Source organism: Meriones unguiculatus, chromosome 5, assembly GCF_030254825.1.
Source record: "Meriones unguiculatus strain TT.TT164.6M chromosome 5, Bangor_MerUng_6.1, whole genome shotgun sequence".
In the NCBI taxonomy this organism is placed as follows: domain Eukaryota; kingdom Metazoa; phylum Chordata; class Mammalia; order Rodentia; family Muridae; genus Meriones; species Meriones unguiculatus.
The window spans coordinates 104,303,332-104,327,564 of NC_083353.1; the positions used below are offsets into that span (position 1 = coordinate 104,303,332).

Here is a 24,233-nt window from a genome sequence, read left to right on the forward strand (position 1 = left end):
GAGCTTCCTGAACAAGCTGTATTGTTTAGTTGGTCCTCAAAGCTGGAGACCACTTTGACCTGGAGTCAAGAAGAGCTGGAAAGTGTTAGTGGTCACAGAAAGAAAGCTAGGCTTTAGTTGACTAAAGTCAGTCAGGGGGGCGGGGCACAGGAGGTTTATTTGCATTACATAATGCTCATTTATTTTTGGCCTGACTTTAAATGATGCACCAACCACTTTATCTTCAGCCTTCAGAGTAGACAAATGCAGAATAGCTGTTCATGCTCAAAGTGAAGCATGTGCAGATCCAAGGTCTAGAGCAAAATGATAGGCTTGTCAGATCTGCAGTCTTTGAGGAGTAGGAAGGGTTAAGAATTGGGTGCACGTCTACCACAGGGTGCTGGTTCCTTTCCTGTTAATTCTGTGCCACACGGAGACCCAAGAGGGTGATAAAGCGTTCTACAGAACAAGCAAGAGTTCCTCAGTGCCATGGCTCAGGAGAAGGAATGTGACCTAGCCTGCTGGTTAGGATCTAGGAGGAGCTTCGGGGCAGGGTGGATCTAGGGCAGGGCTTGGTGAGAGTGCTTGCTGGTTCTGTGCGCTTCTCACAGCTCCAGGGGCAGGCCCTGCTGCCCTCCTGCAGACAACAAAGTCATGGTCTCTGTGCCCTGATCCTGCAGAAGCTCATGGGGAGCCCCAGACTGGCAGCCTCATTCCTGCCTCTCCTCCTGCTGCTCATCAGCCTCGCTGTGTCTGCTCAGGTTGGCTGCCCCTACCTGCCACGCTGGAGCAGCCGCTGTCTACTGGCTTCTCATGTGGTAAGGTCCTGCTACCAGGTGGAGGCACACTTGCTTGGCACAGACTAGAACTCCCCATTCTCCTGCCCATCCCTCCCTACCTCTGAAATCCCTGTGCTCTAGTGGCAGCAGCCTCAGTGTGTCCTCTATGAAGTCTTGAAGGGATTGATAAGGTTTTGGTGTGCTGAGGTCCTTGGCAGGGTGGAACTGAGAAAAAAAAAAAAAAAAACAAACCACAAAAACAGCTGGGGTGGATGGACAGTGAACTGTGCCTCCCAGACTGGATGGTTTGACGCAAAGGGTTCAGGGAGAATGCACCTTCTGTGAGCCCTCTCTAATGATGCCTCTCTCCTTCCTTTTCCCTACTGGGCCCTGTACCTTCAGAATAAGAGTTTCACTGGTGAGTCTTATTTCCTTTCCTAATTCTCTTCCCCATGCTCCCCCTGATCCAGGCCCCAGTGAGCCATCCATGATAGTTTTGCTTGCCAGCCCTGGGAGTACTCTAGTATGAGCGAGAAAGTGCAGGACTAGTCTGGCTTTGCATCGTAATTCTCCCTCAGACTCTATAAATGCTTAGGGAGCGTTTTTCATGCTTCCATGTGACCCTCAGCTTCTGAGCACAGGAGTGGAGGAAAAAGGCTCTGTGATGAGGACAGTGCTGCCTCCAGCCAACGGGGAGCATAGAATGGGCAGCATGGCTAACCTCCAGGCACTCCATGCAAGTGGCTCTTCCTATCACTGGCCCCTCACTCTATCAGGAACAACAACCTTTCATACTTTATGGTACATTCAACTCTTCCAAGCTTTCCCCAATGCACTGGGTTACTTATGACAAGCCCACTTGATGGGTGAGCAGCCTGGCACCTGGATCCAATACCTTTCCCAAGATCATACTCGAAAGATACGTCAAAGCTCAGAGTTAAATCCAGTTGGGAGGAGGTAAGAGGGACGTCCTTAGACCCTACCATTTTTCTTGTTTAACTTTTTGTACTTGCTTTAAGACAGGGTCTCACTATATAATACCAAAACCTCCATCTTTTAATCCCCCCAAGCAATGGACTTACAACCATGTGTCACTGTGCCGACTTTCCTTTCTCTTACACAGGAAGTTTTGCTCAAACCCCCTGCCCTGCCCTCCTAGCCACAAAGCCTTGGTACTGGTCCTGTTGTTGGTGCCTACATCTGGTGTTACATCCTTCAGGTAGGAAAAGCAGCCTTTGAGCCATTCTCAATGACGGTTTGAATTGGGGCTAGAGATATGGCTCAATTGTATGAACATTTGATGCTCTTTCAGAGGATCTGGATTCAATTGCCAGCACCCACAGGGTGGCTGATAGTTATCTGTAGCTCTAGTTCCAAGGAATCCAGTGACTTCTTCTGACCTTACAGGTACCAGACATGTACAAGGTGCACATACATATGTGCAGGCAAAACATTCATACACATAAAATAATAAAATATATGAACCTAAATTTTAAAAAGAGACAAAATACCTTTTACTTATTATTTGAAAATCTCATACATGCACACTATCTTGATCAAACCCACCCACAATTTCTCCCTCCCACTCCTCATAAATAACTCCCAATACATAGCTGTCCCACATCCATGTCTTTTAAAAAATATATTTATTTTACATATATGTGTGTTTTTCTTGCATGTATATATGTGTATATTATTCATGTAGTGCCCTTGAAGGCATCACATCCCCAGAGCTGGAGACATAGATGGTTGTGAGCCACCATGTGAGTGTTAGGAACCAATCCTGGATCCTCTAAGAACAGCAAGTGCTCTGAACCGTTCAGTCATCTTTACACACACACACACACACACACACACACATACACACCTCCAGTTTTTGAGATAGAGGCTCACTGGGTAGTCCCAACTCTCCTGGAACTTGCAAAATAATCCAGGCTGGCCTCAAAATCAAGAGATTTGCCTGTCTCTGCCTTCAAAACAAATAAAAAAAAAACCAAAAAACCATGCTGTGCTCTGTTCATTTGCTTTGTAACTCACTGAGTCCAGTTAGTGAGTCTGCCTGCTGGAATACTGGCTGATCTTGCTGGCTTGACCTTGTGCAGAACTTGTACAGGTGACCACGGCTGCAGTGAGTTCAAGGACACAACAGCCATGACATGTCTAGAGACCTCACAGTGCTCCTCCTCATCTTCTGGCCCTTACAGTCTTTCAGTCCTCTATTCTGTGTTTTCTGAGCCTTAATTCTTTTTTACTGAATCATGATTTTTGCCACCAAAGAAGCTTGATATCATTGCTGTCCTTGATTTAGGATGACTTCGTACCCAACGCTGGGTCGCATCTTCAGGTAGGACAGAGGCCATGAATGCCTAGGTAAGAAGTGTGTCTCCCTCCCACAGGCCTTCAGTGGGGCTGGTTTCCTGTCTTGGGGAAGAAGTCTAAAAGTCCTTGTAAGTTTGAATTCTATTGGATGCACAGGACTCCAGCATCCTCCCAGGTACCCTGTCATTTACAGCTCCATCCTATGGTCCCCAACCCCTTTCTTTCTTGCCTGTTCCTTTGTTCTCCAGCTACAGGAGGGAGTTTGAAAATGCGAAGATTACACAGTAAGGGAAACTGAGTCCAAAAGAACTTGAGCAGTTTACCTGTGGTCTCTCATGTTCCAAGGCAGAACTAGACAGCAGGCTTCCTGGCACTTCTGGCTTAACACTGCTTTGTTCTCTGCTTGCAGAGGAAGCTGCTAGGCAGCCCTTCCCTGTCTCAGGAAAGCCATCATAGTTCCAGCCCCTTCCCAGCCGTCTCCCACAGAGGCCTACGCTCCAAAAGAACCCAGCCTTCAGCCGCAGAATGGGTAGAACATCTTCCTAGTGCAGGTTCACAAAGTGTGGAGGGAGGCATGATGGATGGCCGCACATGGTGTCAGCCCTACCTGAGCTTGGGTCACCGAGTCTCCCTTCTCCCTAGGACCCGAGTTCTCCTTTGATCTGCTGCCTGAGGCACAGGCTATTCGGGTGACGGTTTCTCCAGGCCCAGAGGCTAGTGTGCGTCTTTGTTACCAGTGGGAACTGGAATGTGAAGACATGAATAGTCCCTTCGATACCCAGGTATGGAGCGTGATGCCCTGTAAAGAGATAGATCACACAATGCCTGAGCTGGGGAGACTGAGGCCCAGACAGGCAAAGTAACTGTTCAAAACTTATAAGATGAGGAATATAGCATTAAGACTAGATAAAAAAAGGTTGTGGGCTGTTACTTGAGAGAAGGGAGCAGAAAGAAATGAAAATGGTATGTATTTCCAGGGAGAGGACCGTTGGAGACCTTTGCTAGGGTTGGGGATATAGCCCAGTTGGTAGAGTGCTTGCCTAGCATGCTTGACCTTTATCCTTGTACAAATGGGGTGAGAGGTAAGCAGGAGGATCAGATGTTCAAGGTTATGGTTATCCTTGGAGACATGATGAGTCCGAGGCCAGCTTGGGGTGCGTGAGCCACTACCTTAAGAAAAACAAACAACCAGAGTTTTATTTCCTCAAGAGGTTGTTCCCCTGGTAACCTGACAAAATGGCTACATGCATCTAGCTACTCTTCCCTTCCATACCCTTTGTCTAGTCCTCAGAAAGTGATATCCCCTAATCTCACAGTTCAGGTCCTAGCAGCCCACTTCAACCTCCACTCATCACGGATGCCACTGTACCTAGCTGGGTATCACGTGCAGAGACCGAAGCTATATTCTGGAGCCCTTCATCTCTCTTCATGTCTACAATGGCGATACCTTCTAACTTCACGGTGACGAAGTTAGCCTTTAGTAGAGCTGATGCTCCTAACACCCCACATGGCATGCAGCTGGAGCTCAAGAGCTGTGCATCCCCTTCCCCATCCCCCGCTCCTCATAAAGGGCACCAAGCAAATGTCCAGAGTATATTACCAAGGTCCTATGAGAGGGAAAGAAATGTTTCATAAAGTAGGAAGACAAGGTATACCGTCCGAGGTCTTAGCTTCCTCTTTGTCCATTGTGCCCATGCTCTTTCTTAGGTGTCTCTTTTTCTCTCCCTTTGTGGTTTTATCAACAGATAATTGTGTCTGGAGGCCACGCTGTAGATCTGCCTTATGAATTCCTCTTGCCCTGCATGTGCATAGAGGTGAGCACAAGGAAATGTGGCTTAACCATGGCTCCTTGCCCAGCCGCATCTCCAGTAAGTCAGCTCATAGAGGACTAAGGGAGGATGGAGAGATCATTTGGTGATAGAGAAAGCCCTACGGCCCTAAAGAGGGACTTCAAAAGGACCAGGGATGCTTAGGAAACCGGTTCTGGCTTGGCTGTGAGCCACATATGTTCAGAGGTAGGAGGGTCCTAGGCAAGTTCACCTCAACCCTGCCTGGATATTCTTGAGAGCCAAAGTTGCACATTCTTCTCAAAGTCATGTCCTCCCTAGCCCTCCACTGTAGCCGTCCATCTCTCCTTGTCTGAAGATAAAGATGTTTTGGATATTTTTAGGGGGAAGAGAGGTACTGAAAGAAGGGTGTAGGCAGAGACCCGGGGAAACAAGAAACTGCCAGAAAGACAACGGGTGTATTGTTAGGGAGTTCAGAATGAGGAAACAGGGCACTGTGTACCTTGACAAAGCCCAGAATGGAGGCCAGGAAAGCCTAAAAATGAGGGATGTGGCCCTTAGGATTTCTCTGTTGCTGAGAATAGTTCTCTTTAAAGACAAGAGTCAGCCTCATTTGCTGCTTTCCCCTATGCTCTGGAGCCCTGACCCTTAAGCCACAGGGCTCCCTGATTAGTGTCCTACAGCCCAGAGTGATCCACTAGTAAGCTAGAGCCAGAATGAACTATGTTGGAAATGCATGTCCTTGCCTCTGCTTCCCCAGGCTTCCTACCTGCAGGAGGACACGGTGAGGCGCAAAAAGTGTCCCTTCCAGACCCAGCCTGAAGCCTGTGAGTGTTGTTTGTGATAGTCCTGAGGCACATTCATTCTCCCCTCTGTCACTCTCTGTCTCTGTCTCCCTCCCCCTGTGTGTGTGTGTGTGTGTGTGTGTGTGTGTATGTGTGTGTGGCAGGGGAGAAAGATCTCAGATGTATGGAAGGGGGGTTCACCCAGGAGTGGAGTGTGACAGGACAAACTAGAGACCTAGGGTCACTTTCCAGCTCTGTGATGGATTATTCCCAGAGCCCCCCTGTGTGTGTGTGTGTGTGTGTGTGTGTGTGTGGCAGGGGAGAAAGATCCCAGATGTATGGAAGGGGGGTTCACCCAGGAATGGAGTGTGACAGGACAAACTAGAGACCTAGGGTCACTTTCCAGCTCTGTGATGGATTATTCCCAGAGCCCCCCTTTCCTTCCTTCATCTGCAAAATCCCAAACTGTTTAAGGGGCTTGAATGAAGTATTTCGAGGGTAAGTGGCTGGTGTTGTCTGGACTGCTGTATGCACAATGCTGACCCTGAGGAGAGAAAGGACACTCAGATACAAGTAACACAAAGCCTACATACACAGGCAGGGTTGTCATCAAGGGCTGTGTGCAGGGCATCAGCCCGGAAAGAGGAAGCCCATGGACACTGTTGTAAGCAGAGAGGGTCTCAGAGAAGCTAGCACCCAAGCTGAATAGGGTTTAGAAAGAAGACTCCATGGAGAAGGCATTCAGGTTCTGAAAGGAGCCTGCACAGATTTTGATCACAGGCTGCAGTAAGGGGAGTTCAGCGTGGAGGCCTGGGATGGAAAGGTAGAAGCAAGAAGGCTGGGTAGAAAGGTTGGGTGTTAGAGTCCAGGAGTGCTCACCTGCGAGGACCCACGAAGACAGGAAGTGTGCTGGAACTCTGGTATTCTCTCCTGGGGCCCTGGCGTGGGGGTGAGGAAGTGGAGCTACAGCTGGGATATGGCCTTATCCTTGGACCTGCCACTTGCCCAGATGGTTTGGACTTCTGGAAGTCGGTACGCTTCTCTGACTACAGCCAGCACAATCAGATGGTCATGGCTCTGACACTCCGCTGTCCACTGAAACCGGAGGCCTCCCTCTGCCGGAGGCAGGACCCACTCACGCCGTGCGAAACCCTCCCCAATGCCACAGCACATGAGTCAGAAGGAGTAAGGACAGCCACCTCCAGGCCTGAGGTGGGCAGGGTTAGGGCCCAGGGAGCTTCTCCCTGACTAACCTCCATCTCCTCAACAGTGGTATGTCCTGGAGAGTGTGGACTTACACCCCCAGCTCTGCTTTAAGGTACAATCATGGGCAGGGGGCTGGCAGTGGGAGGAGGAATGGGACTAAATCTTGCTGACCTGCCATTCCTGTGTTTCTCAGTTTTCTTTTGAAAACAGCAGCCATATTGAATGTCCCCACCAGAGTGGTGAGTCACTAAGGAATCTCAGCCCACTCACCCATGACCTCCAGGTCCAGCACTACCCAGCTCTGATCACCTCCCCAAAACAGGCTCTCTCCCGTCCTGGTCTGTGAGCATGGATACGCAGGCCCAACAACTGATTCTTCACTTTTCCTCGATGACACATGCAACCTTCAGTGCTGCCTGGAGTAACCCAGGCTTGGGGCTGGATTCCTTGATGCCTCCTGTATACAGCATCAGCCAGGTATGGCCTAGCTACGGCCTAGCCAGGGTTTGGTTCCCACCCAGGTTCTCTTGGCCAACACATATCCCCTACTTCCCTTTTGCTTCAGTGAGGCAGCCCCTGTGTGGGTGGAGGCAAAAAAAAGCCATCTTTCTGTCACCTGTCATAAATTATTTACTTGAGCAGCCTTGGATTACTGGTCCTCTGTCAATCTGTGGGGTCCTCCATGGGGGAGTTCCTCAGCCTTTCAGTGCCTCAGTTTACAGAGAGAATAGAGCCTGGAGGCTGGCACTCCCACCTTCGACTATTCTCCGGGCCACTGAAGCTGCCACATTGTCTGTGTGGTGTTTACATCTGTGTATGTAGGTGTGTAAGCCTTTGAGTGTGAAAGAAGAGGCCAGAGGTCCTCTATTGCTTTCTACCTTATTCCTTTGAGACAAGATCTTTTGTTGAATCACGAGACTGTTGTTTCCGGCTAGGGTGGCGGTCCAGTGAGGTCCTGAGATTCACCTGTCTGACTCCCAGTGCTGGGGTTGCACAAATATACAGCCATGCCGTCCCCAGACAAGGTTTCTCTGTGTAGCCCTGGCTGTCCTGGAACTTTCTCTACAGACTCTGAGATCTGCCTGCCTCTGCCTCCTGAGTGCTGGGATCAAAGGCATGTGCTACCACCACCCTGCTCTTTTTTTTTTTTAATCTGGATGATTAGGATTTGAACTCAAGTGCTTATGCTTGCACAGAAAGTGCATCTCCTGAGTCATTTCCTCAGCTCTGCAATGCATATGGATGCCACCCCTCACCCCTGCTGTCTTTTCCCAGGTCTCATGCCTTCACAAGGCACTACAAGTCCACCAACTTTCCAGAGACCCCTAGAAGCTGAAAGGCTCACAGGCTGCCCTGGTATAACTCCATCATATGAGCTAAGATCAGGCAGACTAACTGACTTTGTTCTGTGTATCTGACTTAAAAGCCACAATCAGATATACTCTCGAAACCACGGCTCTAAGCTGACCAAGCATGCCGCACTCTCTACAGTCCTCCCTCAAGGGCTCCCTTGCAGCTAGATTATTGCCTTGAGCCCTATGGGCTCCCAGACAGAGGCTAGCAAACACTTATGATGTGAGAGTACCTACGTGCTTGGCAGTTGCTTCAAGAGTGGAGTCAGGCAGGAAAGGGGTACAGAGTGTGAGGTAGGTGGAGCTCCTAAAGGGTGGAGGTGACTGGTCAGCGCTGTAACTAACATGTAGGACACAGTGGAGCCACATCCCATCTGTAGACAGACAGCCATCAGTTCTTTCAGAGTCAGTACACACTTCCTGAGTGCCTGCTCTGCCCACCCTGTATTATGCTCCAGAGCATACAGTCCAAGCTTTGTCCTCCTTTTCTTAGCCTAACAGCTACTTCTAACACACACACACACACACACACACACACACACACACACACACCAGCTTATTAAAGGCATCCATATGCATATTTCCATTTACTGCTCCCAGTAACTCACTAACATTTATTGTCCCTCATATGCAAATAAAGAATCTGAGGCTGGGGAGGGAGGAGGTGTCATCCAAGTTTATGGACAGGTCACAAACCTAGAACTAGAAAATAGTCAAGCCTCAATCCAGGCCCCCAGCAGCTCAGTCTTCCCAGTGAACAAGATGTCTCCTCGGTTGAGTAGGGGAGTGAAAAGATGCACACACGCTGCAGGACAAACACTTGGCTGTGCCCACCTTCTTCCTCAGAGCGGCACTGTGTGTGTTCGTGTGTGTGTTCGTGTGTGTGTTTGTGTGTGTGTGTGTGTGTGTGTGTGTGCAGGTTAGCTCAGCCATAGCAGCTAATATCTAAGGAAGGGCTGGAGAAATGGCTCAGAGGTTAAGAGCCCTGACTGTTTTTCCAAAGGTCCTGAGTTCAAGTCCCAGTGACCACATGGTGGCTCATAGCCATCTATAATGAGTATAATGAGATATGGTGCCCTCTTATGGCCTGCTGGCACACATGCAGGCAGAATACTATATAAACAAATAAATCTTTTTAAAAATACCTGTGGAAGAGCAGTGGGGACTGGGGTGTCTGGGGAAGTCTTCTTTACGTAAGCGGGTGGGACATTATCAAATTTGCATAAATGGAACAACCATTCTACTCTTTGTCCCTATAGACTCAAGGCTCAGTCCCGGTGACGCTAGACCTCATCATTCCCTTCTTGAGGCCGGGGAGCTGCATCTTGGTAAGAAATCCTACCCTTACTCCTCACAGGTCCCCTAGCACAGAGTCCATAAAAGTGTTTGCTCTGGCCAAGTGTTTAAAATTGGAATTAGCAGTCACTAGTTATGTTATCTTCAAAGCAAAGCAAATAAAACACTTATATTTTGCCTTCCCATAAAAAAAGGAGAACACCTGCTACATGCCCACAACCAGGGGTGGTGACAAGGCCTAGCGCTCCCTGGTGGCTGACTATTTCAGCTGCTCTATGCTCTCCAGCCCAGGTCAGCTGTGGGAGCTGTGGTGGTCTCACTGGTATTTGCCCCCTTGGCCTGTTCTGTGTCAGTCCAGGGAGTGTATCAGGCACAAAACTAGAGCTGGAGGAATTCCCAAGCCAGTGGGCACTCCTTTCCTGGGAGGAAAGGGGGTGCTCTAGCTCACATGAGTGGGGGTCCTGTGTCCTCAGGTGTGGAGGTCGGATGTCCAGTTTGCCTGGAAGCACCTCTTGTGTCCTGATGGTGAGAGTCCTTGGGTGAGAGGAGGGAGGGAGCTCGGGAACTCGAGAGATGGCTTGCCTTCACCTGCTCCATTCAGTCTCCCATAGACACCTGGGGCTCTTGATCCTGGCACTGCTGGGCCTCACCACTCTACTGGCCATAGTTCTGGTCCTCCTTTACCGGCGCCTACTGTCAGGTAAGCTCATGTCCGGTTGCCTAGATTCAGATGTTTCCAGCACCTCTTGACCAAGCTAGGGCCAAAACATAGACTGCTAGGCCCCCTAATGGGCAGGGCTGGTTAAGGCAGGGCAAAGGGCTGTGGATGCAGGCTGTGTCTGTACCACCAAGCTGCAAGAGGCTGGGGGTGTGGGGGGGACGACGGGGAGGGGGTTGTTTACAATCCAGGCTGCTGTGCCCTGGAAGCCGCACCGTTTTTTTTCCTCATTAGCCTAGAAGCAACAAATAGGCTCCGCAGTTGGGAGACTGACTCCCATAACAGATAAAGGACACAGAGTGCATGCAGGGCGCCCTAGAGTATAGTTGGTAGGCCAGAGGCCCCAGGGGGAGGACTGAGCTATCTGTGTGCCCTGTCCCGTGTCGTCGTCTCCCCGCCCCCCACCCCTTCTTCTCACCCTGCTCAGCTGTTGCTCTGGTCTCCAGGCCCGGACCAAGCACGGCCAGTTTTACTCCTGCACGCAGCGGACTCAGAGGCACAGCGGCGCCTGGTGGGGGCGTTGGCGGAACTGCTGCGGACCGCGCTGGGCGGCAAGCGGGACGTGATCGTGGATCTCTGGGAGGGGACGCACGTGGCTCGCGTTGGACCACTGCCCTGGCTCTGGGCGGCGCGGGAGCGTGTGGCGCGGGAGCAGGGCACCGTGTTGCTGCTGTGGAGCTGTGCGGGCCCCAGAGCCGCCTGCAGCGGCGACCTGCAAGCCGCGTCTCTTCACAGCCTGCTCTGCGCTGCTCCACGCCGGCTGCTGCTCGCCTACTTCAGTCGGCTCTGTGCCAAAGGCGACATCCCCCGGCCGCTGCGTGCTCTGCCGCGCTACCGCCTGCTTCGTGACCTGCCGCGCCTGCTGAGGGCGCTGGATGCTCGGCCTGCCACCCTAGCCACCAGGAGCCACCCTGGGTCTAAGCAGGGCTTGCAAAGCCGCGTGGAGTTGTGTGACCGGCTGGAACTTGAGGCTGCCGAAGTTGACTACCAAGGCTCAACCAACAGTCCCTACGGTTCCAGTTGTCTGTAGCCCAACGGCTGGAACTCCAGAATTAGTCCTCGAACTTGTACCCTTTTTTTTTTAAGATTTATTTATTTATTGTATGTGTATGAACATATACTTTATTTTTATGCACACCAGAAGAGGGAATCAGATTCCATTACAGATGGCTGTGAGGCACCATGTGGTTGCTGGGAATTGAACTCAGGACGTCTGGAACAGCACTCAGTGCTCTTAACCCCTGAGCCATCTCTCCAGCCTGAACTTGTACTCTTTGGGGCTGCTTCTTGCCTCCAAAACCGTAGCCCACACTTCCCCAGCCTCCCTCTCACATCTGCTTCCTCTCAGAGTCCCTGAGAGAAAGCTGAGCTTTCCTGATAGGTCCTTAGCCCTTTCTGAGAAAAAGGGGCAATTTTTTTTATATTTATTTCTTTTCAAAACTGCAAAAAGGACAGCCATCTGTATTGTACACTCTAGTCCTAGTCCGGGCTGGAAAGCTGGGTCAAGGTTGGGAGGGAGGATCTATCTGTCAAGGTCTTGAAGGGGGTTCTGTTCCACAGAATTGAGAGAATCCCCCCTGTAAGCCAGGGGTCCCTCACCCTTTCCCAGGCAGGGAGGGCTATCCAGATGTATGTAGTTTGATTTGTTTGCTTGTTTGATTTTGTTTGTTTAAGATAGAGTTTCACTGTGTAGCCCTGGAAGGCCTGGAACAAAGAGAGATCTACCTGCCTCTGCTTCCTGAGTACTAGGATTGAAGGCTTGAGCCACCACAATTGGTGAGAGAGAGGGTTTTCTTTCATCCAGAGAGATGAATAAAAGCAAACATAGTAGATAAATTAAGGAACACAGCATGCTGCTCTTGTGTGCCTGGGCCTGTCAGGAAGCCTGCCCTAGGCTTGTAGGACAGCTCACCAGCCCAAGCCCTCTCACTCACTGTCATCTGTGGTCTCATTCCCACAAGACTGCCTGTGAAAGGCAAGGAGGACCCAGTACCTCCTGGATCCTCTCCTCGATATGATTCTCCCAGGAGCAAAGGAAAACCTGAAGTTCAGCTGGCAGCAGGCCGTCCCCACTCCTCTAGTCCCAGCAACAGCACAACAGAACCTCTTCCGAGCTCTGGGTTTCCCAGGCCTGCCTGCTTCTCCATGTCCCTTGAACCTAGGCCAGGCAGTAGGGAACAGCTCACTTTCTGGTGCCAGTGAGGCACAGAGAAGGATATGAAGAACTTAGGCATCCAGAAAGAGGAGACAAAGGGAACCAGAGGATCCCAAGGTCATACAGGAAGTGGAAACGCCCAGGATGCCACAAATCTGGGGTCTTCTCAGTCGGAGCCTTTGGTTCTAGTGAGATCCAGGGTAAGGGTTCCCTCACTCAGCTGAGACTCCAGCGGCGCTGCCCTCCCAGGCCTCCTCCCAGCCAGGTGTCAGCCAAGTAGAAGGAGGAGAGGCCACCACCCCGGTCCAAAGCTGCTGGCTCCTAAGCCTGGAGTTTGTGGGAGGGACGGGACAGGGCGGGGCGGGAACAGCCGATGCCTGCTGGGAGCCAAACCGAAAGCACTCCAGTTGAAACTGGGCCCAGAGTCCCAGCTCACTGAAGTGGGAAAGCATGGCTGGAGAGGAATTCTAGCCCTTGCTCTCTCCCACGGACACGGGGGTGATTGGCAGCAGGGGTGGGGTGTCTGCCCCCCCTGTGGGGGCAGGACAGGGCCTCAGGCCTGGGTGCTGTCTAGCACCTGGAAGATGCCTGTGTCCTGGTTCCTGCTGTCCTTGGCACTGGGCCGAAGCCCTGTGGTCGTTTCTCTGGAGAGGCTCCTGGAGACGCAGGACACTGCACGCTGCTCTCTAGTGAGTCCGGGATCCTGTGAGGTTGGGAAGGCTCATTTCAGTGTGTGCCTCATCACAGCCCTAGTCTGGCTCCTGTCACTGTGTCTATCAGAACCGCCCAGTCTGGTCTGGCTGGTGCTGATGGGGAAGAGAAGATGGTAAGGGGACAAGAATTAGTCTTGTCTTCAGGGAAAGGCTTAGAATAGGGAGCCTCAGAAGGAAGCAGGCAGGGGATAAGGGTTGTCAAGCAAGAGAAGTTGCTTAGATTTGGGGGTGTAAACTGACTTTTTCTTCCTTCTCAGGGCCTCTCCTGCCACCTTTGGGGTAAGTATTGCTACTTTGAAAGAGAGAACCTATCAGGCTAGCTGAAGGGAAAACAACTATTCACCCTTAGCCTGGAAAGGCTGAGCTCCCCTGCCCTCTGGAGGTATCAGAAACCAGGCTCTGAACTGCTTCAGCTCCCACCCCACCCTTCACACCCAGATGGTGACGTGCTGTGCCTGCCTGGAAGCATCGAGTCCGCCCCAGGCCCTGTGCTAGTGCCTACGCGCCTGCAGACAGAGCTGGTACTGAGGTGCCCACAGGAGACGGACTGTGCCCTCTGTGTTCGTGTGGTTGTGCATTTGGCTGTGCACGGTAAGGAGTTCTACGACTGCATGTGCACACGTGAGAGTGCCTGGGGAAGGCATGAAGACTGCAGAGTCTGTGGGCACCTGCAGTGTTTAAGACCTTGGCCAGGCACCCCCACCCCCAGGCCAGCCTGCTCTCCCCCAGGCCTCTCCTTACCAGCCATGGCATTTCTGGAAGGGAGTCTAAGCCTGAACCCGTCCAGAGCAGGCGCCTGAGTTGCTTAGGCTTTGCTCTGGTCCCCGTTCCTTGCAGGGCACTGGGAAGAGCCTGAAGAAGCTGTGAAGGTAGACTCAGAACCCCAGGAGCCCCGGAACGGTGAGGAGCCCGCTGGCCCAGTGGCTGCTTCTTGTCAGAATCTTTCCCACGCATGGCCCATGGCTAACCCCAGCTTGTTGCCCACAGGCTCTCTCCAGGCTCAGGTGGTCCTCTCCTTCCAGGCCTACCCCACCGCCCGCTGTGCCCTGCTGGAGGTTCAGGTGCCTGCTGTCCTGGTGCAGCCTGGTCAGTCTGTGGTATGTGAAGCGCTCCGCCTGAGGAGCCTTTGGAATACGAGGTTTCCAAAACAACCTCACGCATTGTTTCCTTAAGTCTTGGATCTGATCTGAGCAGTGAGCGCCCTCAGCCTTTTGTGGTGGTTTCTCTGTCTATAAAGTGAGGGTAAGAACACCCCTGCCTCACACGGTGAGAAACCACTAAGCAGTTATCTGGGACCATTTTATTTCATACTCTTGCTGGCAGCAAATAGGGCTTCCAGTGACTTCCGTCTTTGTCAGCACTTGGCATCTTCAAATTGAAACTTTAGCCGTTCTGCTCTACGCGTCATGGTTTGTAACTGGGGATTTGTGTGGGCCTGTGTGTGGTGGTAGTGTTTGTATTTCGAAACTACATTTGTTTATTGTGTGTATTTACATATGTGTATGTATGTACGTACATATCCTGGGGGTTCATACGGAGGACAGAGGACAACTTACAGAATCAGTTTTCTCCTTTTTACCACGAGGGTCCTGGTGATGGCACTCAGGTTGCCAGGCTGGGTGGCAAGCCTTTGTCTACTAAGCATTCAGGCAGCTCAGTGCTGGTGTTTCTGTTGTTGGTTTGTGTATACAAGCGTAGGGGAGGGGCAGGCTGGGGATGGAACAGGCTTTGTATATGCTAAGCAACGGTCTACTGCTGAGCTACATCCTCAGCCCTTGTTTTTATTAGACCGGATCTTGCTGAAATCTTCCTGCCTCACCCTCCTAAGTACTAACGCTGCGGGGACTTGCCACTGTGTTTGAAGTTCGTTACAGCTTTAATTTGTATATCCCTGATGACTGACAAGGTCAGATAAATTTACATGCCTACTGGCTATTTATAACTTCCTTTAAATTTTTTGATGACTTTATAAAATAACAACAAAAAGCTGGGGGCTGGAGAGATGGCTCAGTGGGTTATGAGCACTATCTGCTCTTCCAGAGGTCCTGAGTTCGATTCCCAGCAACCACAAGGTAGCTCACAACCATCTATAATGTGCTCTGGTGCCCTCTTCAGGCATGCAGGTATATGTAGCTACACAATAAATAAATAAATAAATAAATAAATAAATAAGTCTTTAGAAGAACAACAACAACAACAAAGAGCTGTGATGTAGCTCAGTGGTAGAGTTCTTGCCTAACATGCTCAAGGCCCTGGGTTTGATTCCCAGCAACACACACATACAGTACACACAATACACATACAATTTTTAAAAATCTGCTTAGTCTACTTCACAAAGCAGCCATGAGCGCCATTCAGGTGTGTATGTGGGGCTGCTCCATGCCTGCATTGGAGTATCTAATCAGCTTCCCTCTGGCCAAATGGTCTGTGACAGCAGGTGTAGGCAGTAACTCAAATTGAATGGTTAATCCCAGGCCTGCCAATACGGCTACAGAAGATATTTGGTTTAGAACTGGGGACCTGTTCAAAAAAGGAAACTCTTGTGATAGATTTCAAGCTAGATAGAATAAATGCAGTCTTTGGAAATGTGGCCAGTGGGTGAGCAGAGTCGTCCATCCACATGAGCCCAAGATCTTGGTCTGGATCCTGAGCAATCTATCCCCAGCCCTCCACCACCCTCTCCTCATAGGGTTCTGCAGTATTCGACTGTTTCGAGGCTGGTCTTGGGGCTGAGGTGCGAATCTGGTCCTACACACAGCCCAGGTACCAAAAAGAACTCAACCTAACACAGCAGCTGCCTGGTAAGTTTCCCCAAAGCCCTGGTCCCCTAGTTTGTGGTTCCTCTGGCCACTCCCTGTCTTCCTAGTCCCATCACTTTCAGGCAGGGATCTGAGCTGGCACCCTCCTTAGTCAGTTTCTTGTGTGCCTAGCCCTTGGGGTAAGTGTGGGTGGTCTTTAAGGGACAGGCAGCCCCTCTCAGAACTGCCCTGTGGGTTGGCCTGCATCCCTTCTTTCCTTGGTTCCCAGCCCCACTGGAGGTTTTTCTATGATCTCTCCCCAGACTGCAGGGGTCATGAAGTCCGGGACAGCATCCAGAGCTGCTGGGGTAGGGGCTAGGGACAGCGGGCTGGGTGGAGGGAGGAGCAGGGTCTGGACTTCACACAATTGGATGCTTCAGCTCAGGGATGCTAGGTTCCAAAAGTCACAGACATACTCATTCATTCACTCGTTCCACATGAGCTGCAGTAGTTACTTCATCTGTGCCAGGAATTGGAAATATAAAGATGAATTATTTCCATATAACAAGTGTTCATCAGAACCAGGAACGTCTAACATCCCAAAGCACTGTCAAGATTCTGGTGCCTTTCTTCATAGATCAAAGTGGAAATGTTATTAAACCTGAAATACGGACCAAGAAAGTAAAGACTTTGATGTACGTTTGGTTTTGTATTTTCTTTTAAAGAAAAATCTGTCATGCATTTATAGCATATACAAAAAAAAAGCTATAACTACAATGATGTTTTTTTGAGACAGGGACTCACTGTGTAGCTCTTGCTGGCCTGGAACTCACAATAACAACCAGGCTGAGCTCATGCACACAGATCCACCTGCCTCTGCCTTCCAAGGGCTAGGACTGAGTGTGTGCCAACCTGTCCAGCAAAGTGCACTGGTTTTAATGTCTGGCTTAGTAGAGCAGTTGTGTAGTTAGGTTGTTTTTGTTTTGTTTTGTTGTTTTGGTTTTGACAGGATCTTGCTATGTTGTCCATGCGGGGCTTAAACTTGCAATCTTTCTGCCTCAGCTTCCCAAGCAGCTGGGGTTGCAGGTGTGCTTCACCACATCTGGCTCAGTGTGTTGGTGTCAACATAACTTTTACAGCTAGCACAAGGTGAAGGCGTAAATTATGTGGCAGTTTTTAAACTATTAAATATCCTTTCTTCTTTTCAACTCCATTTTCTTTTTGGTCTTCTTTTTGGAAATCCATAAAGATCACTAGACACCAGAGCTTTGAAAACACACACGCACACAGACACACACCAGACATCTTATCACTCAGTGGTGATTGCTTTCATTATTCAACAAAGATTGACTGAAGAATTACTCTGTACTAGACATAGCCATCAACCGGAAATAATTTAATAAGCAAACCTGCTGAAACTTCCTGTCCTTATGGAAATGAGAGTTGGGGTTAGGGAAGGGTTGAGGGAAGATCCAATAAACCTGTGGAAATGTAAAGTATGCCCTAAACTAGATGGTGACCAGAGTTATGGAGGAAATTCAAGAGAGGGGGTGGAAGGTTGGGAGGTGCAGCAGTGAGATGGCCTCACTGTGGCGAAGGATGTGAAGGAGGAGCTCTGTATTTGAGAGACCGAGTTCCATAGGAAGAGAACAGCCCGTGCAAAGGCCCTGGTGCAGGAGCAAGATCAAGCATGCTTAAGAAATATGAAGGAGCCTTGTGTATTTGCAGCAAAGTAGTCAAGAAACAGGTACTAACAGATGAAGTTAGAGAGGTCTCAGAAACCAGACTGGTTAAACTCTTGCAAGCTGTTGTAGAAACTAGCTTTTTCTAGCGGGGGGGGGGGGGGTAAGTCTCAGGAAAGTGATTTGCATTAAGGAAGTAGCAGGATTCTACTGGCTGCAGAAGAACTGTCCTAAGATGTAAGCTGGAGCCCCTCTGGGATTGGCTCTGGGCTTGTGGCTGGAGACAAAGCCAGGTCTGAGATTGAGATACAGTCTGTCCTCCAAGGCCCTCCTAGTCTGAAGGTTTGATGGAATCACCAATGGGACAGTTGGTGAGTATGGCTTAGCTGTGCAGAAAAGATGAAGTGAATCTGAACTTTCCTTTCTCGCTCTGCTTTTCCCATCAGCTCTGCCCTGGCTCAATGTGTCTGCAGATGGTGACAATGTTCTCCTGGTACTGGATGTCTCTGAGGACCAGGACTTTGGCCTCTTACTGTACTGGGATCGGGTCCAGGGTCCTCTCAAATCCTTGTGGTACAAAAACCTGGTGAGGCTTCTCCTCCAGGTCCATGTTCACCCCGTGTTGATGCCCATGCTAAGGATGTGTGCAGGCTGTCAGAGGGGACACACCCAAAGCAGAGGACCTTGGCAGGGGAAGGGTCTATCTGCTTGGTTCCCTGGACTTTGCGTCTCCCCACTTCCTCTTCCGTGTCTTCTCTTAGCTCACTTCCATCTGCTCATCCTACAGACTGGACCGCAGACCATTACTCTAAACCACACAGACCTGGTACCCTGCCTCTGCATTCAGGTAGGAGTAGAACCCAACTGCACGTGGGAGACAGGGGCTAGGGAGGTACAGAGGGGTGGCCTCTAATCTTCTGGAGCCACTGTTCTCCATACCTTGAGGTAGAGAACATGGCCATTTGGGTGGCTGGCTGTCTCTTCACTTTTGCTGTCCCGTGCCTTCTGCTTAGAATGTGTCCAGAATACTCCTCCTAGTCCTTTATCCACAGGACTGTTCCTTATGGCTCATGGTCCACTCAGATGTCACCTCTTCCTTGAAGCCTTCTGTTCTTCTAGTCCCCTCTTTGTGCTCCTCTGAAGGGTAGGACACTTACACTGTACTTAAATGAGCATCAGTCCTTGCCATTTACTGGCTGTATGACCTTGGGTGAGCCACTTTCCCCTCCTCCCCAGCCTGCTGCCTATCTGTAATCTGGATAAACTGTACCATCATTGGGCTGCTGTAAAGAAGGGTGCCACATCTAGGTTTAAATATGTTGGCTGCAGCCACTCCCTCTGATTGCACATTAAATTAGTCACCAAGTCCCATTCATGTGACCTCTGTATTCCTCATTCTTTCTCCTTCCTCTCCATTATCTGTTCAGCCCTTTATAATCCCTCCTTTAGGCTCTCAGTAACCTCCACCTCCTACCTCCCTTCCCAGTGCCTTTCTGTCTTCCCTCAGCTGACCCTTTCCCACTAGACTTTCCCCTAAATTCTCCTTTATGAGAAGTTTGCTGTATCTAGCAGAGCTGCTGATCAAGACTCACCCACCCTGCATTTGCTCAGGCCGCTCCCACCACTTCTTCCATGTAATCAAATCTTCCCAGCTCACATCTCCTCTTTCCCAAAGCTTGTCCAGTGGTCTGTCCTTTCTTTGTTCCAAATTCCCCTTGTCCTTCTGGCTTTTCTTGTCCACAGGTCACTTCCTTTAACATTTGGGCTTCTAATTTATTTTTGTATACATAAGATGCTCAGTGAATATTTGAAAGTAGGTGACTAACATTTACATATTTCATTCTTACTGTGAATTTGTGACTTCCTTGAAGGCAAGCAAAGCATATCTCATTCAAATACAGTAACTTTGCCAGAGCCCTGGACAGAACCTGGCATACAGTGAATGCTAGTTGTTGACTGGGTAGGTGAATGAACAAATCCCCATTTCCAAACACAATGGTTAGACGCATGGCAGATGTTTAGGAAATGTCTACTGTGACTTGACCTTCTGCATCACCATGTCTAATGCCCACCACTCTCAAACATTTGATGAATATACTATTTTCTCACAGCATATGTCTAAGCACATAGAAGGTGCTCTAAAAACCTACCGCAGTATTTGATACATAGTAGGTATTCATAAAATGGTTGTGAAATGAAGCAGAATTAATAATCTAAGGCCCCTTGTGTATACCATATTCATTAAAAGTTGAAGTGTGCATCCTTTTAATCCCAGCACTGAGGAGGCAGAGGTAGGTGGATCTCTGTGAGTAACAGCCAGCCAGGGCTACATAATGAGACCCTGTTTCCAAAAACAACCCCTCCCCCAAGTTGAGAGAAGATTCACATTGCAGTGTTTGCTGAGAGACCCCATACGCCCATCTCTAGAGCTTTGTAGGGGGCCAGAAACCCAATGAGTGCTTGGTGACCTGCCTCAGGAAAAGTGTCCTAGCATCCAGCACAGGGTCTAACACATGCTCATGGGTGGTTGGCTAGGTTAAGTTGGCCCAGTAGAACCCCTTTATTCCCAGGTGTGGCCCCTGGAGCCAGACTCTGTTAGGACCAGTTTCTGCCCCTTCCGGAAAGGTAAGCAAATCTCCCAAGGCAGGGAGCAGTATGGGAAGGTGGCATGATTTGTGTGTAGCGACCCTGGTCCTCTGTTGCAGATCCCCGTGCACACCGGAACCTTTGGCACATAGCCAAGTTGCAGCTGTTGTCCCCGGGGATCTGGCAGCTAACTGCACCATGCTCTCTGCTGGCCAAGGTGGTGCTGTGCTGGCAGGCACCAGACCAGGGTCCCTGCCAGCCACTAGTGCCACCAATGCTCCCGGAGAATGTCACTGTGAACGTAAGCGAAGTCGAAGGGTGGAGAGAGAGAGTGGGACCGTAGTTTCCCTTTATGATCTCACTTATTCCCTGCCTTCTGCAGAAGTCGCAGGAGTTCCCACTGGTGAGACAGCACCCCAACCTCTGTGTCCAGGTGAGAACGGTGACCAGAAACATGGGGCTGAGGGTCAGACTGGTACAGAATGAGACCGTCTCAAAACAAAATCAAAACAAAACAGCCTTATTGACTACCTGCTATGTACCAGCCACTTTGAGATAGATCTGTCAGTGAACAAAACCAACAAATGTCCCTATCATCACAGAGCCTTTTTCTCATGAAGGAAGGTGAAGAGTGTGCATTAGCTAAACAATATGTCAAGTTGAAATCAGATGCTATGGTACAAGGTGAAGGAATGGAGATTGTGATTTTCAGTTGGTGACTGGGTGAGAGTGAGAACGAATCTCCTCCTCGAGGTGTCAGATGAGGAGGGGCTGGATGTTTCAAGTGCCTCCTTAAGACAGAAAGAGATGTCGCTGTACGTTTGTAAGCTGTTAGCACAGGTGTCCTCACAAGGCCTGGTCTGAGAAAGGTGGGTGACTCCTGATCCTGCAGCAGTGAACTCAGATCTGCCTGACCTCAGGTCCAGAGCGCAGAGCCGGCCTGCCGGGCCTCCTCTTGCCTGCACCCTCCCTTTTGGACTTTCCCACCCTGGCTCTTGCTTTTCCCAGTGCTCCTAACTCTGGCTCCTTCTAAGCAGGTGAGAGGCTGGGAGAAGGTTCAGCTCCAAGAGTGCTTGTGGGCTGGTGAGTGGGGCTTGAGGGTGGCTGGGACAGGGCCACTGCAATGGGGTAAACCATGGAGAGGCTGGCCTCTGGAGTGAAGACCAGGGCATGGGAGGCTTGCAAGGGGCAACTCCCGAGCGGGTCCTAAGTGGCCTCTCCCTCCTCTCAGACTCCTTGGGGCCCCTCAGGGATGATGTGCTGCTGGTGGAGATGAAGACTGGCCTAAACAACACATCGGTCTGTGCCTTGGAGCCCAGCGGCTGCACACCACTGCCCAGCGTCGCCTCCACGGTGAGGAGCAAGGAACCTTCCTCCAGCCCTGTCTCAACCCTGGCCTCAGACTCTTGCATGCTCACTCATCCCATCCCACCTTGCCTTACTGTGCCATTGCTCTGTCAGGCCTAGTACTGCTCTCTGGGAAGTCTGTGTGCGCACGCGTGCATTTGTGTGTCATTGTGCAAGTGTGTGTGTGTGTGTGTGTGTGTACTTTCCCAGTGGCCTCTCAAGTCTCCCAGTTCCTCTCAGCAAACAGTTCTGCTCTGCTACAGCACCTTACATGCTGCTCCAGGTGACAAACCCCTCCCCCTCTTCCCTTGACTTGGCAGAGAGCTGCTCGCCTTGGAGAGCAGTTGCTGCAAGACTTCCGGTCACGGCAGTGTATGCAGGTGAGTTGGTGACGGAACCTGCCCTAGTGCCTACATGTGTCTGCTTGCTTTATGCGTAGCCCTGGGTGGGTAAAGGGTAGGGGCATGTCGTTCCTGTCCCTCAGGTGCTCACTTCTGGCTAGAGTCCAGTTAAATGATACACACCCCGATGTTAGGCCCTAGAAACAGCTTTGAGGAAGAACCTCTCCCAAGGCCCCATTGGGTGCAGCTGCAGCGAAAGCAGAGGTGCTTACAGGAGACTGCTCTGGGCCGGGAAGTATGCACAGCAGAGGCTAGGAATTTGAACAGGCTGGCCAGAAATTATTAGCTGTTGAACACCAAGCAGGGGACTGTGGCGTTGTGTCTTACAGCTGTGGAGTGATGATAACCTGGGAGCGCTATGGGCCTGCCCCATGGACAAGTGTGAGTATGTCAGGAACTGCCTGCTCTTCCTGTGTACTGGCAGCTGACTCTGACAGGGACCACAGTGCTGAGGCGACATATGTGCTGCTGGCTCAAATAGATCACAGTGGCATTCCTTTATTCATTCAAAAACCACAGAGAGGCAGAAAGATGGCTCGGCTGGTAAAAGCACTTGCCACCAAATCTGACCTGAGTTCCCTGGGACCCACATGAACTGACCCCTTTGAGCTGTCCTCTGACCTCCACACAAGCTCTATGGCATGTGTGCCCTTCAAGGGAGGGGGGATTTGAAAACACAATTTCAGGGATCCCCACATCACAAACAGCACCTGCCCCCACCAACAGAAGTCTAGTGCGAGCTGTTGAGTGTTTGCAAGTGTGATCTTACAATAGTGCCAGCTGAGGAAGCCCTGAGCATCGTGAAGGGTTCAGTGCAGTGAATGAACACAGTGGGAACCTGGTCTCGGTGGGATGAAGGGTTCAAGGGAAAGGTCCCAGCCACACTTTGAAGTCTGAGCTAGTTGAAAAAAGTCAAGCTGCATCTTTAAGACCATCGAGGACAGTTCTGAGAGTTTCCAAGGCTGTCAGTGTGGCTGCAGGGTCTTGGGAAATGGGAGGCTCAGTAGGATTTTACGTTCCAAACAACACCAGCTTCTTCAAAGGCTAGAATAAAACTATTTTAAATAGATCTTGGAGGCTACCTGTAGAGTGAATGGACTGAAAGCAGAATGATGGGGGCTTAGTCAGGAAGTTACTGCAGTCATGCAAGACAGGAGGGTTAAGGGCTTGAAACCCAAGGCTTAAGGGGCACTATCAGCTAATAATATCCAAACACTTACAAGGCCTGGCACCGTTAAGTGTTTTACATGCAACCCTATGCATTTGGTATCATTATTTCAAATTTATAGGCATAAGAGGAGACAGGCCATCCAGATACATGGAGCTCTTTCAGTGCACTGGCTGACACTGACTTCGTGGCAGGTCACTTCATGTGTATCGGCCTCAGTTTTCCTCCTCCGTAAAGTGGAGTGAAAGATGGAAGGTTTCTAACTAGCCCATTATTCTTCCCTGTCTATCCCAGACATGCATAAGCGCTGGGTCCTGGTGTGGCTGACCTGCCTACTCTTGGCCGCGGCACTTTTCTTCTTCTTCCTCTTAAAAAAGGGCCGCACGAAAGGTGAGTGTTCCCCTGTCCCGGTTTCCCAGGGACAGCCCCAAAGGGCGACGCTGGGCTCCAATGGATGGAGGGAAGGCAGGTCCGGGCTCACCCTCACGGGTTCCACTATCCCAACAGCGGCCCCTCGGGCACGCACGGCCTTGCTCCTCCACTCGGCAGACGGAGCGGGCTACGAGCGTCTGGTGGGCGCGCTGGCATCCGCGTTGAGCCAGATGCCGCTGCGCGTGGTGGTGGACCTGTGGAGCCGCCGCGAGCTGAGCGCGCACGGGGCCCTGGCCTGGTTCCACGGGCAGCGACGGCGGACCCTGCAGGAGGACGGAGTGGTGATCCTGCTCTTCTCGCCCGCGGCGGTGGCGCAGTGCCATCTGTGGCTCCAGCACCAGACGGTGGAGGCGGGGCCGCACGACGCCCTCTCCGCCTGGCTCAGCTGCGTGCTGCCCGATTTCCTGCAAGGTCGGGCGGCCGGCCGCTACCTCGGGGTCTACTTCGACGGGCTGCTGCACCCCGACACCGTGCCCGCCCCTTTCCGCGCCGCGCCGCTCTTCTCCCTGCCCTCGCAGCTGCCGGGCTTCCTGGACGCGCTGCAGAGAGGCTGCAGCCCGTGCCCGGGGCGGCCCGGGGACGGGGCGGAGCGAGTGGCCCAGGCCCTGCGGGCGGCCCTGGACAGTTGGACTTCGCTCTCGGGAGCCCCGGGCCGCGGCGAGGAACGGGACCCGGGTCCCTGCCCTGCCCTCGAATAAAGGCCGACTCAGTATTCCCAGCCCAGTAGCCCCCGCGTGTCTGTCCTGCGGAACCGCTAGTAGAGCCTTGAACCCCGCGGCCCTTTAATGCC

The 24,233-nt window shown here is 51.1% G+C and overlaps 2 protein-coding genes across 8 annotated transcripts; both read left to right on the plus strand.

Moving 5' to 3' along the window:
• Window positions 1-567: 567 nt before the first annotated feature.
• On the plus strand, window positions 568-12,633 carry Il17re (interleukin 17 receptor E). The gene is made up of 16 exons (XM_060383938.1): window positions 568-797; window positions 1,161-1,176; window positions 1,882-1,977; window positions 3,155-3,252; window positions 3,487-3,628; window positions 3,720-3,859; window positions 4,823-4,891; window positions 5,625-5,691; window positions 6,659-6,834; window positions 6,920-6,967; window positions 7,049-7,094; window positions 7,178-7,332; window positions 9,467-9,535; window positions 9,977-10,028; window positions 10,105-10,203; window positions 10,668-12,633. Exons 1-16 carry the CDS (start codon window positions 666-668, stop codon window positions 11,249-11,251), a joined length of 1,989 nt encoding a protein of 662 aa, XP_060239921.1. The 5' UTR covers window positions 568-665; the 3' UTR covers window positions 11,252-12,633.
• A 167-nt stretch (window positions 12,634-12,800) lies between these two features.
• Il17rc (interleukin 17 receptor C) lies at window positions 12,801-24,161 on the plus strand. 7 transcript variants are annotated; one of them, XM_021637640.2, is made up of 18 exons: window positions 12,803-13,065; window positions 13,347-13,368; window positions 13,528-13,680; window positions 13,927-13,989; window positions 14,077-14,186; window positions 15,779-15,890; window positions 16,151-16,195; window positions 17,956-18,095; window positions 18,297-18,356; window positions 20,080-20,134; window positions 20,215-20,396; window positions 20,478-20,528; window positions 21,130-21,178; window positions 21,327-21,448; window positions 21,763-21,822; window positions 22,173-22,224; window positions 23,306-23,401; window positions 23,519-24,161. In XM_021637640.2, exons 1-18 carry the CDS (start codon window positions 12,961-12,963, stop codon window positions 24,139-24,141), a joined length of 2,100 nt encoding a protein of 699 aa, XP_021493315.2. In that variant the 5' UTR covers window positions 12,803-12,960; the 3' UTR covers window positions 24,142-24,161. The 7 variants fall into 7 exon arrangements, with proteins under 7 accessions (XP_021493311.2, XP_021493313.2, XP_021493315.2 ...); XM_021637641.2 differs by having other exon boundaries at window positions 12,805-13,065; window positions 21,133-21,178; XM_021637636.2 differs by having other exon boundaries at window positions 12,801-13,065; window positions 23,306-24,161.
• Window positions 24,162-24,233: the final 72 nt, after the last annotated feature.